The sequence below is a fragment of the Geotrypetes seraphini genome, chromosome 4 (genome assembly GCF_902459505.1).
Source record: "Geotrypetes seraphini chromosome 4, aGeoSer1.1, whole genome shotgun sequence".
Lineage (NCBI taxonomy): Eukaryota > Metazoa > Chordata > Amphibia > Gymnophiona > Dermophiidae > Geotrypetes > Geotrypetes seraphini.
The window spans coordinates 213,158,713-213,175,480 of NC_047087.1; the positions used below are offsets into that span (position 1 = coordinate 213,158,713).

The following is a 16,768-nucleotide window of genomic DNA, read 5'->3' on the forward strand; positions in this document are numbered from 1 at the left end:
ATTTAATACTAACACCAGGACATTGAGCTGGCTCATAATTTTCAGGACCCATGTACTAGGCTATAGTAAGCACTAATGCGTGCTTATTGTAATTTAAAATGTACTACTATGGGGAGCATGCTGGCATCTTGTGGTATTTTTTGCATATGCATGTGCTATCCATGCACTAGGGAATGTTTGGTGGAAGAGAGTGGGAGTGACTATGCTAATCAGCATGTGAGTATTGCCACACACGAATTGATTAGAGCAAGAGTATCATGTGAACCCTTATCATAAGGTATCATAAGTGTTCACACAGTAATGGAGAACTAGTACATGGCCATTTTTGCAGAATTAGGAAATTTGGTCATTTATCGGCAGCACTAAAAGTGGCCTTAGTAAACTGGAAAAACCTACGCTTACTACACGGTTGAGTCACATTATTGTAACCTCCTGCTAATATCTAGAATAATCGCCTTTGACAGCACAGACGGCAGCCAGATGCTGTGGGAGTTACTCAATAAAATGTTGGATGGTTGCTAGAGGTATCTAGAGCCATGCAGACTGCAGTGCGTCTGATAGTTTCTGACGGGTGAGTAGTGGTGGATCCAGTCTTCGAACATGTCGATCGAGGTGATCCCAAATATGCTCGATTGGGTTAAGGTATGGGGAATTCGGAGGCTAAGGAAATCTTGGTCATGCTCTGTGAACCACTCACAAACAATTCTGGTGGTACGACATGTCTCATTGTCTAGTTGAAAGATCCCACCTGTCAACATGTACTTGATCAGCAAGGATGGAGAGATACCCATATCAGTTGAAAGCGCCTTCCAGAAGTATCAAGGGACACAGACAATATCAAAAAAACATTTCCCAGACCATAATGCTGCCACCACCAGCTTGTGTACATACATCCAACAATAGTTGCTAGGTGTTTGTTCTCAGTGGTTTCATAAGTGACATGCCAATGTCCATCTATTTGAAGGAGTTCAAAACATGCCAGTCAGTGCAAGTCCAATGTCGATACTCCTTTGAAAATTACAGTCTTTTTTTGTGATGAATCCTTGTAAGCATGAGTGCAATCACCAGCCAACTGCTCCGAAGCCCCATTCACAACAGGATTCGCTGCAGTCATTTTGGACACACATCTGGAAGCCCCCTGGTTCGTTTGGATGGTGAGTTTCTCCATGGTAGTGTGCCGATCAGACCGCATCAAACTGCACATCCTACCTTCACCTCTCGCATCAATGGCTCATGAAGCCCCACAGTTACAACAACGGGTTATCAAAAAGATTCCATTAATCCACTCAAGATACACTTTAACCACAGCAGCCTGTGAACAGTTCACAAATTCTGCCATATCTGACATGCTGCCGCCCTTGGCCTTGCAGTCGATGATCATGCCTTTTTCAATGTCTGATAAATCACGCTTTTTTCCCCCCATGATAGCCACTGTTGCTATATTGGCAACTTGCAGGCATCCTATCTTATATACCCACAAATTCTGCATGCAACATGTGTATTCATTCATTGGCTGTGCATCCCTGATGTCAGAGGAAGACGGTGGTCAAAATAATTTGTCTCGACCGTGTAAAAGGCCTCCTTCTTATAATAATAATAATAATAATTTTATTCTTATATACCGCCAAAGCCTTAGTAGTTCGAGGTGGTTTACAATAAAGAGCTGGACAATCAGCGAATATAGGTACAATGTAAAGTCATCAACATACAGGTGGGCAGGATGCAGGAGGTATAAGAGAAATTGGGGAACAATTCGGTTTGTGTTGGAGAGATAAGGCTTAAGAGGTCTTAGGTTACAAATCGGTTAAACAAGTTTGTTTTTACTAATTTTCTGAAATTTAGGTAGGATGAGGAGTGCGTGATAATATTACTCAGCCAATTGTTCAGTTGACCTGCTTGGAAAGCAAGTGTTTTGTTCAGGAATCTTTTGTAACGGCAGGTCTTTAGTGTTGCATGAGCTTCTGTGCATTTACCTCACTGACTCATGGTAGAAACCTCTACCACAGCTTTGTAAAAGGAACCCATTATTTGTATGGTGCCCAGTGACCATTATAAAACCACTGATCAACAACTTAATGTTTATCTCAAAGGAAATCTAGTTATGCATCCTGAGACCCTTCTATTTAGAAGCTGTGTTCTTTATCACGCATTTTGCCATGATGTTATATACAGCTCTTTGTCATTTGCCTTTTCAATTTGCTGGATTTCAATTTTTTGTTTTTATTGAAGGCAAGCTTCGAAGTTTCTGCCCTGAAGTCAAGCCTGAATTGTTTATGATCTGCATAGTATAGGATGGTATTATTGTAGATCATGATAGCAAATAGAATCCAGAATCACTTAAAAATTGGGGGGGATGGATATTCAAAGTGATTTAAATGGCCAGGAGAGGTGCTAACTGGGGATATTCAGTGGCACATAACCAGGGAGTGCACAACAACAAAAAGAAAGAAACAACCCATGTGTACTATAACAAGAAGTGAGGAAGGGACTTAGCACATCAGCCTCTACAATTCATTTATTAAAAGTACATTAACCAAATACATAAAATTGTGCAAACCTATTAAAGAGTCCTTGGTCCTTTTTAGCTGGACCCCGACATGGTCTGTGTTTCAGCTTCTGAAAAAAGCCTTCCACAGGGGCGTGTTGGTAATCCAGCAGATGGCGCCGATATACTGGAAATCTAAAAAGGATTGCTCTTGGCTTGTATAAAAAGTCGCAAGAAAAAAAAAAAATACTCGGTCCCAGGCAGTGTGGAGGAGCTCACATGCAGATAATATTTTAGCTAGAAACACTACCCACTTGTGAACTCCTCCACACTGCCTGAGACTGAGTATTTTGTTTGCTTGTGACTTTTTATACAAGCCAAGAGCAATCCTTTATAGATTTCCAGTATATCGGTGCCATCTACTAGATTACCAACACACTCCTGAGGAAGGCTTTTTTGGGAAATCGAAACACGGACCTTGTTGGGGTCCAGCTACAAAGGACCAAGGACTCTTTAATAAGAATGCACAATTTTATGTATATGGTTAATGTACTTTTAATAAATGAATTGTTATTCTAGAGCAGGAGTCTCAAAGTCCCTCCTTGAGGGCCGCAATCCAGTCGGGTTTTCAGTATTTCCCCAATGAATATGCATGAGATCTATGTGGATGCACTGCTTTCAATGCATATTCATTGGGGAAATCCTGAAAACCCGACTGGATTGCGGCCCTCAAGGAGGGACTTTGAGATCCCTGTTCTAGAGGCTGATGTGCTAAGTCCCTTACCCACTTCTTGCGCTTTATCCCTTCTAACCACCCATGCCGAAACACACTAGTTTGTAGGCAGCATGAGACAGAGTTAGAGTAGAAATTTCTACCGTGGCCTGGGAGCTAAATGCTCGCAACTGCTCCCACTCTCAAAGAATTCTATGAGCATTGCAGCAGCATCAGAGCATTTAGAGCTCTGGGGAATGATAAAAACCTCTACCGTGGCTTAGTAAAAGGAGGGTAAGTTAGGACAAAAAAGTGTCCTAACTTTATGTGGCAAAGTCAAATGGGTACTGGGTCATGGCATAATGTGTGCCATCCCCTTCCCTCCCTCAACCCCTGGCACATCCAGAACCTTCTCCTCCCTTAAATGACTGCTGAAATGGGCAGGAGCGAGTAGGCATCCTTTCTGCCCATTTCTCCACTTGACCACCAGGAAAACAAGTTAAACAACCTGCAAACTTGAGGGAAAAGAGGCTTGCTGTTCCAGGGGTTGAGGGGCAGGGAGAAGGTGGATCTTGCAAGGAGCGTTCTAGATTTGATTCTGGGTGGGTGTTAGGGGGAGCAGTTTTCCGAAGGATTGGAAGGAAGCAAGATCTTCTTATGCAGGTCCAGGAAAATATTCATCCAGGACCCACACAAGTTCTGGCAGCTAGGATTTGATGAATTAGCTCCAGATATTCAATGCTGGTGGCTGGACATGGCCTGGTATTGAATATCTGGAGTCAATTCAGCCAGAATCCATGCAAGTCTTATACCCTTAATGGCGAGATCCTAGCAAAAATGGTAGCAGAACGAGACTTGGGGGTAATCGTCAGTGAGGACATGAAGTCTGCCAATCAAGTGGAGCAGGCTTCGTCCAAGGCAAGACAAATCATGGGCTGCATACGAAGGGGTTTCGTCAGTCGTAAGGCGGAAGTCATTATGCCATTGTATAGATCCATGGTGAGGCCCCACCTGGAATACGGTGTGCAATTCTGGAGGCCGCATTATCGCAAGGATGTGCTGAGACTGGAGTCGGTGCAAAGAATGGCCACCCGGATGGTCTCGGGACTCAAGGATCTACCATACGAAAAACGGCTTGACAAATTACAGCTATACTCGCTCGAGGAGCGCAGAGAGAGGGGGGACATGATCGAGACGTTCCGTATCTTACAGGCCGCATCGAGGCGGAGGAAGATATCTTCTTTTTCAAGGGTCCCACGACAACAAGAGGGCATCCGTTGAAAATCAGGGGCGGGAAGCTACGAGGTGACACCAGGAAATTCTTTTTCACTGAAAGAGTGGTTGATCGCTGGAATAGTCTTCCACTACAGGTGATTGAGGCCAGCAGCGTGCCTGATTTTAAGGCCAAATGGGATCGGCACATGGGATCTCTTCACAGGGCAAAGGTAGGGGAGGGACATTAAGGTGGGCAGACTAGATGGGCCGTGGGCCCTTATCTGCCGTCTATTTCTATGTTTCTATGTTTCTATGTAATTCTGCCTGCAGTGATCAGTATTTAAACAAATGCAGACAACTGCAGGCTGAATATTAACCCGCTAAGGGACAAAATTCAGCTCAGAGGAGAGTACTTAAGATAGCTATGTTGCTAAACTTCTGCTGAAATGAGTGATCAGAAACCTGACCCCAAGGTCACAATCCACTTGGTTTTTCAGGTAATCCATATGAATGAGATAGATTTACTTGTACATGCACAAGAAATATTTCTCTATCATATATATTCAATAGGGAAATTATGACAACATGAACGGGCAGGTGCCTATGAGAAAAAACAATTGCATCCTCCTGCTGAAAGAATCCATCAGTATCATAATTAGAGCCTTAAATACTTTGGTCTGCATCAGTGGAGATTCAGTACTAGCTGGTCAACTTCTTTATTTATTTATTTGTTCATTCAATTTTCTATACCGTTCTCCCAGGGGAGCTCAGAACAGTTTACATGACTTTATTCAGGTACTCAAGCATTTTTTCTTGTCTGTCCCGGTGGGCTCACAATCTATATAATGTACCTGGGGGCAATGGGGGGATTAAGTGACTTGCCCAGGATCACAAGGAGCAGCGTGGGTTTGAACCCACAACCTCAGGGTGCTGAGGCTGTAGCTTTAACCACTGCGCCACACACTCCGCCAAACCTGCCTCTTGGGATTGCCCACATTTTGGGCTTTATTATGATGGCTTGGGGAAATCCTCTGCTTATTCCTAGGATAAGCAGCATAAAATCTGCTTTACTCCTTGGGATCTTGCCAGGTACTTGTATCCAGGGTTGGCCACTGTTGGAAACAGGATACTGGGCTTCATGGAGCTTCAGTCTGTCCCAATATGGTAACTCTTATATTATGTTAAGATCCCACTTAGTGAAACTAGATTATTACATTTAGCTGCTCAGTGTGGAACTTTCTTTAAAAATCCACCTTATAATGGTTAGATAGGCAAAGTTGAAAGTATTGAAGCATCAAACGTGTTGGTTTCATTGTTCATGGATGCACATATCTTTGTACTAACTACTTCTTCTTAAGCTCAAACACCTTTTCTATGTAGGACCTCAGCTTGCAGCTCAATACAGCACTAAAAATAATGCAGCACTCATAATTTTCATGGCCAGGAATGGTAACTTACCTCTTCTGTAACATCAATCTTAACTATTGCTGTGGTGCTGAAGGAAGGAGAACCTCGATCTTTAGCCTGCACAACCACAGACCACTTGCAGTCCCTTTCATTTGTGATATTCTGAATAGTGTCCAAGGATCGGATATAGGACTTGAGCATAATTTCACCTGTGCTAGGATCTATGTCAAACACATCGGCTGGATCTGCCTGCATGATGGCGTAATCCACAATGTTGTTAGGTCGTTCTGCATCTTGATCTGTAGCCTGTACAGGGAAAACATGAAGACAATAATTTGTACAACCAAAAAAAATAGCATGTTTTGTGCCACAGGTTGACTTGCAGCTTGATTTAGCTAGGTTTAGGATTTAAAACATTTCTAGCAGAAAGGTAGTCATAAGATACTGAGCAGGTATTCGTAACCAGAGTGAAAAAATGTGGTTCAGAGGCCTGCACCTCTCACAGATACCCCCTTTTATGCAGTTTTTATGCCGATTCTGATCTGAAATGTGAACTATATTGATTTCTTGTTCTTTCTTTCTCAATGACAAGGCACTATGTTGACATTATTAACATCTGGAAGTTTTTTTGGTCCCACTTTCAGCAGAGAGAGATCACGAGCGAAGGACATCATGTTTGGAAAAATCGAAGGAACCAGGCGAAGAGGGCAACCTGCAGTCAGATGTCTGGACACCAAACCGATTTCTTTTTAGATCTGTAATTCTTCAAGTTGCTAGGACTCAAACATGAGTCGATGACACCTAACACAAACAAAATGGCTGATTTTTGAGTTTTTATATTAATGGCCATGTGTCAATGTTGCCATCAGTGCATGACCATTAAAAGAGATTAGTACATGAGCCCTTAACCGCCACTTATTTTGTAGCTATTAAGGCTCAAGCAGTAACCATGCGCTAACCAGTTAATTTATGACAAAGTACTGTAGGTGAGTTTACTGATTTCCATAGACATGCTCCCTCTGTGGTAAGGAAAACTAATTTTTTACTGCATGGTGTAAGTATACTACCCTGAAAATTCCCACAGGATGCTGAGTGTGCCCCACAGCAAGCCCTTTTAAATTCCAGCAGGCACGCACCAGTGCTTACTGCAGCTTGGTAAAAGGACTCCTTAGATAACTATGTAGCAATCCACATTGGAGAAGTCACTGTTAAACAAGTTACTTGTCTGTTTTAATGATGGTATGATAACAGGCATTAGGAGGTAGTTTTTATAATTATGTGCACAGTAAAAAGTGTGTGCATAACTTTCTCTATAGAGATATTGCCCAATTTTGAAAGCAATTGCACTCTCATACTTCTGCTTTGACAGTTATCGTGAGACATAGCCGGCCACCATTGATATTCAGTGGCTGGCTGACTAAGGCTAGTGGCTAGATAGATTTTGGTCTCTAGGCCCTAATCAGTTAGCCCCTGAATATCGGTCCAGGCATTGAATATTTGGACATGGAGGATAAAATTCTAACCTGGTTCAAAGCATTTCTTTCATTGCGGTCCTATCTAGTAAACTTTAGGGGCACAACATCTTCTGCATGGTCACTGGATTGCGGTGCTCCCCAGGGATCTCCGTTATTTCTTATTCTCTTTAATATCTACATGACTACATAAAAATTGTATAAACTAAACCCTATCAAATTGATATTTACTTATACAGATTGTCGCCCTCCCAGCCTCCGCTGAGTAGCTGTAATGCCAGGATGGGTGACTAGGCCGACATCTGTGCGCCACTCTAGAGAGAGAATGGCTCTTCAAGGTGAAAGCGTGAAAACTAGTGCTGCCCGATTCACGATTCGAATCGGTTCACCGATTCACTTCGGGTGAATCGATTCAAATCGATTTAAAACAAAAAAACAAATCAGCCTCCCGATTTGGTAACTGACCCTCCCCCCTTGCCCCTAAAACAGGAGCGGCAGCGCTGCCTCTTGCTGGCCGGCCGCTGCCACACCTGCTTTAGAGGGCGAGGGGGGAGGGTCAGTTGGGAAGTGCTGGTGTACGGTTTCCCCCTTGGCCTCCCGCTGGTGTCCAGCTTCCCCTCTGGCCTCCTGCTGGTGTCCGGCTTCCCCCCTGGCCTCCCGCTGGTGTCCAGCTTCCCCCCTGGCCTCCTATGCACCATTTAATAATAATAATAATAATAATAACAGCTTATATACCACAATACCGTGAAGTTCTATGCGGTTTACAAAAGATTAAGCAAAGGTACAAATTGACTGACTTCAAGAGGAGAAGAAGAAAGAGAAGTAATTAGGTCTTTGGAGCTGTTTCTTCTGACGTCAGAGGCAGGATCGCAGCAGATGAAACAGATCCGAAGAACTATAGCAGCTTGCAGAGATTGCTAGCATCATCGATCTTCTCTATAGGCTGGTGCTAGTAGGTAAATGGTGTGCGGGAGGGCAGGGGGAACAAGTAGGCCTTTCGAGGGGGTGCTGTCCTTCGGCGGGGGGGGTACAGGCCTTCAAGGGTATGATGCAGGGCTTCAGGGGTGGAGTGAAGGCCTTCAGGGGAGGGGGGCCCTGGTGTAGAAGTACACAGAGGGAGGAAGGGAAGGGGGGTTCAGAGAGACATGCATATGCCAGACTTGGGTGGGGGGAAGAAATAATGGGACTAAAAACAGAGGAGAGGGACAAAGATGGTGGATAATGGGATTTAGGGAGGGAAGGAACCGAAAGGGAGAGAAGTTGTACACAAGGGATGGTGTGGAGGGGGGAATACAGATACTGGATAGGAGGTAGTTGGGAAAAGAAAGGTAGATATGGTGAATCCTGGGGTGGTGGGGAAGGAGGGAGAGATGCTGGATGAAAGGGTAGTTAAGAAAAGGTGGATCTGTGAATGGAAACAAAAAAAAGGAAAGATGCCAGACCTTCGGGGGAGGGAAGGGAAACGGAAGGGGAGGACAGAGATAGAAGATGGATGGTTAGCACGGAGAAAAAAGAAAGAAGGAGACCCTGGCAAGCAAGTTATCAGAAGACAACCAGAGCTGTGGACCAACAAGATTTGAATAATGACCAGACAACAAAAGGTAGAAAAAATAATTTTATTTTCTGTTTTGTGATTATAATATGTCAGATTTGAAATATGTATCCTGCCAGAGCTGGTGTTAGACAGCAAACGTGAGCTAGGATTTAACAGGGAGAAGAAGTCTTTTTTGTTTGTTTATTTTGTTTACACCACAGCGCCAGTGTGGTTAGAAGGCAAAGGGGTGAAGAGGCTATAAAAGGGGTGAAGAGGCTATAAAATAAATCCAGCAGGATGTTTGAAAAAAAACAAACAAACACCCAATTGGGCAGGAAAATCGAATCAAAAAATCGATTCAATAGGCTGAATAGAATTGAATCGAAATTTTTTTTCTTGAATTGGGCAGCACTAGTGAAAACTGCACCAACACAAAGTTCAAACAGAAAAAAAACCCCAACAACAACTCTCAAACAGTTCAGAATTTTAAAGGAAGAGTTCCATTTTATTCTATCTCCTTTACACAGGGATGACCAGCTCAGGCTTCCAGGTTAAGTTTGCTAAGCAGGCCTCATTAGCCTGCCAGCAGAAATAATAATAATCCTGGCTTTTAGACATACAGCTAGGCCTTTCTGCAGGACTCTCAAAGTTCAGAACTCTCTCTAGGCTGCTTCCACAATCCAAGCAGGCCCAGGAGTAAATTGTCAATAAAGCAAAAAAAAAAAACACCCAACAACAACAAACAAACCCCAATAATTCTCAACAGAAAAGTCTAAACACTAGCACTGTGTTTTAGGGCTGGCAAAAAGGCCACAGCCCAGCAAGGTGCCTGGACTACAGGAGTCCAAATTCACCAGGTCCTTGCATACATTCTCAAACAATCAAGTTTTCAATAAAGTCAAACAGTTCATAATCTCAGTGTCTGCCTCCTACTAGCTTTGGCAGGTGTTTTGCTCCTCAGAGCTAATGGTGGGGCCTAAAGTTGCTGTGCAGCTTATATCACTATTTTTTCAGGTAGCATATAAGAAAAAGAATCCATCAAAGAAATGTCACAGCATGCACATCCCCCGGACTTATGCAATCCCCAGCAATACCAAAACATAAGAACTTAAGAACATAAGCAGTGCCTCCGCCGGGTCAGACCATAGGTCCATCCTGCCCGGCAGTCCGCTCCCGCAGCGGCCCAAACAGGTCACGACCTGTCTGAATCACCAGAAGGGGCTCCCTTGCCACCTTGGTTTCTCATTGAAGTCCTATCTTCCCATCAAAGTCCTAACCCTCCGGCCTTGCACATGCACGACCTAGTTGGGTTTCTATACTTATTACCTGGTTAGCTTTCAATACTTGTGTTACATCCCAGCTCCTCCCTCAGTATCCCACGATCCCTTTATCCCTCAGGAATCCATCCAATCTCTGTTTGAATCCCTGTACCGTACTCTGCCTAATCACTTCCTCCGGTAGCGCATTCCAAGTGTCCACGACCCTTTGGGTGAAAAAAAACTTCCTTGCATTTGTTTTGAACCTATCTCCCTTCAGTTTCTCCGAATGCCCCCTCGTACTTGTTGTCCCCTTCAGTCTGAAGAATCTGTCCCTATCCACCCTCTCTATGCCCCTCATGATCTTGAAGGTCTCTATCATATCTCCCCTGAGCCTCCTTTTTTCCAGAGAGAAGAGCCCCAGCCTATCCAACCTCTCAGCGTATGGGCAGTGTTCCAGCCCTTTTACCAGTTTCGTTGCTCTCCTTTGGACTCTCTCAAGTACCGCCATGTCCTTCTTGAGGTGCGGTGACCAATACTGAACGCAGTATTCCAGATGTGGACGCACCATCGCTCGATACAATGGCATGATGACTTCCTGCGTCCTGGTTGTTATGCCCCTCTTTATGATGCCCAGCATCCTGTTGGCTTTTTTCGAGGCTGCTGCGCACTGTGCAGATGGCTTCAGTGATGCATCCACCAGCACACCCAAGTCTCTCTCAAGTCTGCTGTCTCCCAACAATGCCCCCCCCAATTTGTAGTTGAACGGGTTCTTTTTCCCTATATGCATGACCTTGCATTTTTCCACGTTAAAGCGCATTTGCCACTATAAGGCTTTTGGTTAAGAAAAAAAAAAACAACAACCCTCAAAAGAAACAGTTTCCTGCTAACAGCAAAAATACAACACTGCTAGCTGCACAAATCCTTCCAACATATCAAAAGGTTTTAGCAAGTACCACAAAACAAAAACACACAGGACTTAGTCTTTCTCACAAAGGCAAAGAGAAAAAAAACCCCTCAAAAATAGCTACTGTGCATAGGTTTATCTCCATTTCTTCAGGTAGGGTAGGAACTGGCTCTGGCTCACCAATGTCCATTCTTTCAACTCCACAAAAACAAAATCCAACGAAAACTGCAGTACCACCAGCCAAAGCAAAAGCAAAAAACAAACTGCAGGCAACTATGTACGAGATGCAGGCAATGTTTATTATACCAAATATTTCATTTATGCAGTTAAAAATATCACCTTATAACAAACCAAAGGACCCGACACAGTCCGTGTTTCGGAAAACACTCCTTCCTCAGAGGTCCATGGTTGCTAAGGTATAAGATAAGCTACATAAAAGGTATAAAACAACCGCCTATCTGTAATCCTTCTTCACTTGGAATGTGTGACACAAAAATAGTCAAGCAAAAGCTCTCTAGCCCTCTTCCCTTCTGGCATCCCTCAGGGCCCACCTGGAGGGCCTTCACACACACAAGGACATTGACATGGTGATGTCACGCATGCACATGATGTCATCACAGTGATATCCACGCACTTCCAGGTGCCTCGAGCCACGGCCACTTACCTTTGTTGTGCCGCGACTCGAGAAAGTTTGCAGGAAACTGCTCTATAGTGTTGGGAATCTTTTTAGACTCCTCCCTCTCTTTCCATTGTCAGGTAAATCAACTGATTAAGAAATATTTCTTCACTGAAAAGTGTCCATCACCTGTTTTATCAACATCATTTTACAGTTTTGGTCTAATCCATCATTTTGGCACAACTGGACTATTCTAACTCCATTTACATGGGTTTGAGCAAAGGAAATGAAAAAAAAAAGACTCCAGTTAATTCAAAATACCGCCACAAGATTGATCTTTGGTAAAACAAAATATGACCATATGTCGCCTCTATTAAGAAGTTTATATTTGCTTCCTTTTTTTATTGAGAGTTCAGTTTAAATGTGCCTGCATAATTTTTAAAAATCTTACATTATTAACAGCAATTTGAAATGACCTACCTTCTCAAATAAGATCCTGTCAAGTTTTTTAAAAATTCTGAAAACTACTGTTTCAGCGGTCTCTAGCAGATGTTTCCATGAGGCCAATTATTTCTATTAACTACAACTATTGTTAACCAAGTCGAGCATTGTTTCTCAGGGATTGCTAGGTATATAAGTCCAAGATTTAGGGCTCCTTTTAGAAAGATGCGCTAAGCATTTTAGCGCACGCTAAATATTAACAAGTGCATGTTAGTGTATGGATGCGTTAGCGTGCGATAAACGCATGCTACAACGCCAAGCACACCTTAGTAAAACAGGGGGTTAGTTTACTTTAGTAGGCTGTCACCAGTTGTTTCAGCAATGCAGAAAAAGATAGTAAAATCTAATTAACTACCTATAAAGTAGATTATATACTTACTCCCACAGGCCACAATCTGTCCCAGCCATTGAAAAGAATATAGGGAAGACTCATGCTGACAAGCACAGACACAGGTGCATGGTATGAACTCAAAATCCTGGGAAATGCTTCTTTTAAAATATGCTATTTGCTCCCACATGCCACAGGCCATCCCAGGCATTGAAAAGAATATGGTGAAGACTCATGCTGACAAGCACAGACACAGGTGCATGGTATGGGCTCAAAATCCTAGGGTGTGCTCCCTTAACATAGGCTAAATATTTGCTCTAACAGGCCACAATTTTCCCCATTGAAAAGAATAGAGAAGACTCATGCGGACAAGCACAAAGAGGCATAGTTTGGCTCAAAATATTGGGGTGTGTTCCCTTAAGCAGAGGAGGAGGTTCTTGCCTGGAGTTGTTAACACATGGAGAAATAGCCACATTGAATTGAAATTAAGATTTTAATGGCTTTCCTTTGAACTCTGATTAACAGCTGAGAATTTAGGACAGGACAAGAGTGTGCAAGGCATTGGTCACATTGCACAAAAAGGCATTGGTCACATTGCACAAAAAGGAACTTAATGCCACAGACCAGCTTAGAGAAGCTGAAGGGAGGGCTACTCTGCATAAAGTTGAATGATAGAAGCCTAATTTACATATGCCTTGAGAAATGAGAGCTCTTGGGAACTCACTCTGAGCATAATGATGGCTTCCTCTGGCTAAGCCCATTGCTTTGAGCATGAGCTGTTGTCAGCTGTTTTAGCAATACAAAAAAAGATAGTAAAATCTAATTAACTACCTATAGACTATACAGTATACTTACTCCTACAGGCTGCAATCTGTCCCAGCCATTGAAAAGAATATAAAGAAGACTCATGCTGACAAGCACAGGCACAGATGTATGGTTTGGGCTCAAAATCCTGGTGAGTGCTCCCTTAAGCTATTTGCTCCCACAGAGCCACAGGCCTTTGCAGCCATTGAAAAGAAGATGGTGAAGTCTCACGCTGACAAGCAGACCAGAGGCATGATTTGGACTCAAAATGCTGGAGAGTGTTACTGTGTACATCTTTACCCTCTAAGCTCTTTAGGGCAGGGACATCATAACCTGTTAAATTCTTTTGCATACAGATCTGTGGTACATTGATCATACCAAATGAATCTCCAATATCATTATCATTGAACAAAAATTTTCAAACTTGCGCCAATTTTGTAAATTTACAGGCATTTAAAAATTTGACAGTTATTGTTTTTTGTGTTGGAAAGGACTGGGGTGGGTTCAAGGGGGGAATAATAATAATAATAAAAATGTTAAATATCCAGCAGTCAGGACTATGCATTGTTTAACTTTGAATATAAGGGTCCTTTTACCAAAGCGCGCTAGCCGTTTTAGCGTGCTCTATATATTAGCGCGTGCTAAACACTAATGCGCCCATTATAGTCTATGGATGCATTAGCGTTTAGCGAATACTAATATTTAACACGTGCTATAATGACTAGCGCGCCTTAGTAATAGGATCCCCCTAGTGTTGGTTCATTGCATTTTCCTTATGCTATGGATATTTATGCATCCTGTTGTGCTTATTATTACTGTTTGTGTAGTGTTTTTTAAATATTGGTTTAATAAAGATACATTTAAAAAAAGTTCATTGGACAGGTTAAATTTATAATCTCTTGTGACTCAGCTGACCTCAATTTTCACTGGCAGCCCAATGATCATGGTCCTTTCTTGGATATTCTCATTGAATTCTGGGTAGTGGTCATTGACATCTAGCACGGTGACAAACACCTCTGCCAAGCTGTGTTTCCCCTCTGCATCTTCAGCTTTCACATAAAAATTATATTTTGAATTCATTTCAGCATCCAAAATGGCCCATGGTTGTGTATAAATAATTCCAGTTGAAGGGTGGATTAGAAATCTGGAAAACAGTCAAAGCAGTCAATGGTTTGAGGAGTTATTTTTATAGAAAAAGACAGTATACTGACCTTCTATGGTAAGATACAGAATGAAAAATTGAATTTCACAAATAGCTCAAAGCATTAACTTTACTTTTAGTAGTTTAGTCAAGACAAGAAAAAGAATTTTAGAAACTACTCTGGGTGCTTTATCTATATATGCATGCACTTAACTGTTTAATATGAATTTATTTTAAAACCAGTTGTAGATTTCTGGTGGATAAAAGGCTCGTTCACTCTACTCCAACAGTCTCAAACACACGGCCCACGGGCCACATGCGGCCCCCAGGGACTATTTTGCGGCCCGCGATCTGTCCTCTCCACTTCACAAGTTTTCCGATTGTGGAGAGGACAATCATGTACAGACTAGAGAATGACACGGGGAAAAATTCTGTCCCCGTCACCGCCCTGTCCCTGGACCACCATCCTCTGCACCGCCCCGTCCCCGCTGTCCCTTTCACCGCCCCGTCCCCGACTCTGCTGTCCAGTCACCGCCCCGTCACCGCCCCGGCCCCATTCCCGTCTTCAGGGTCTTCTCCTCTCCATCTCCCCACCCCCAGCACCCTTCAAGCGGTCCAGCAGCTCCCTCCCGCCAGCCAGCCCTGCATTTCTCACCTTTTCCCTTACCTTTTCTTCTTAAAATGGCGATTTCTATAAGGCTACGAGCTGTATTACAGCCGGAGCCTTGAAGTCGTGTTGGGTTGCCTGCTAGAAGTCTCCTCCGATGCAACCGGAAACAGGAAGTTGCGTCAGAGGAGACTTTTACCAGCAGGCAATGCAACACGACTTCAAGGCTTCGGCTGTAATACAGCTGGTAGCCTTATAGAAATCGCCATTTTAAGAAGAAAAGGTAAGGGAAAAGGAGGGAGGGAGATACATGGACGACTGGCCGGAGAAAATGGGCTGCCGGTTCGAACGCTCGGTCACCGCGCGTTCAACATTGTTCACCGCCCCGTGCTACCATTCACCACTCCACGGGGTGGTGAATGGCCTTGTCCCCGAACTTGCGGTGACCAGATTTTTTGGTCACCGTTTTGGCGGGTTACCCGCGGCTAGCCACGGGTAACCGCCACAGTGTCATTCTCTAGTACAGACCGTGATTGTGGCTCGCCTAAAGCAGGGATCTCTAATCTGCTTCCCTTCCCTTCTCACTGCCCTCCCTCAAGCCACCGCAATCAGGGAACAGGCCAGTGCCGAGGTCTTAGCTCTCCCTGTTTATCTTCCCCAGCTTGGAGCCGACCAATTCTCGCCACCCGATGTCAATTCTAACATCGGGGAGGAAGTTCGGGGCCAGCCAATCACTGCCTGGCTGGCCCGGAACTTCCTCTCCGACTTTAGAATTGATGTCGGATGGCGAGAATTGGTCGGCCCCGCGCTGGGAAAGATAATCAGGGAGAGCTAAGACCTCGACACTGGCCTGTTCCCCGATTGCGGCAGTGGTGGCCTGTTCCCCAATGGTGGTGACTTGGGGGAGGGCAGGGAGAAATAAAGAAAGGGGGGAGGACAGGGAGACAGAAAGAAAGAAGGGAGACGGGACGCAGACAGAAAGGGGCATGGAGAGAGAAAGACAGAAAGAAAGAAGGGAGCAGGGTGAAAGAAATAAAAAGTTGGGGGAGGGAAGGAGACAGATGCCAGACCAGGGGAAAGGGAGGAAGGAAGGAGGGAGGGAGAGAAAGGAAAGAAAGAGATGTCAGACCATGGAAATAGGGACGGAAGAAGAGAGAGATAGAAGGGAAGGTAAGACATGGAAACTTAGATTTTGAAAAGAAAGCAGAAAAATGTAATATTAAGTTAATGCCAAAGATGGATGCAAGGCAGAAAGTGAAGACGGAGAGAAAAACAGTCAAAGGACAAGAAGGCCCTGGAAACATAGTTAAAATCACAGAAAAATAAACAAAGGTAAGGAAAATGATTTTATTTTCAATATAGTGATTGAAATGTGTCAGTTTTGAGAAAGGAAATATATTAAACTGCAGAAAAATAGGGTACTTGGAGGGCCGCAGAAAAAATAGTTAATGACAATTTTGCATAAGGTAAAACTCTTTATAGTTTATAAATCTTTCCTTTAACTGTTAAAGGAAAAATTTATAAACTATAAAGAGTTTTACCTCATGCAAAGTTGTCATTTCTTTAATAAGACATTAACTATTTTTTCTGCGGCCCTCCAAGTACCTACAAATCCAAAATGTGGCCCCACTAAGGGTTTGAGTTTGAGATCACTGCTCAACTCTGTGATTCTGCACAGAGCTTGTAGGGAGAGTTCAGTCTGAGGAAAGACATTTATTACAGGGAGCAGGAAGCCAGTATTAAAAACAAAAAAAACAAAAATGGAAAATCTGAGTTCCAAAAT

At 43.5% G+C, this 16,768-nt stretch overlaps 1 protein-coding gene across 1 annotated transcript in view; it reads right to left on the reverse strand.

The window, feature by feature from the left end:
- The window catches only part of CDHR1 (cadherin related family member 1), a 197,983-nt gene that overhangs the window by 22,628 nt on the left and 158,587 nt on the right, over positions 1–16,768 (reverse strand). Inside the window, exons 15-16 of the mRNA XM_033943576.1 lie at positions 14,153–14,381; positions 5,871–6,125 (exon numbers count right to left, since the gene is read on the reverse strand). Coding sequence (XP_033799467.1) covers positions 5,871–6,125; positions 14,153–14,381 — 484 coding nt within the window. The remainder of the gene's footprint in view (positions 1–5,870; positions 6,126–14,152; positions 14,382–16,768) is intronic.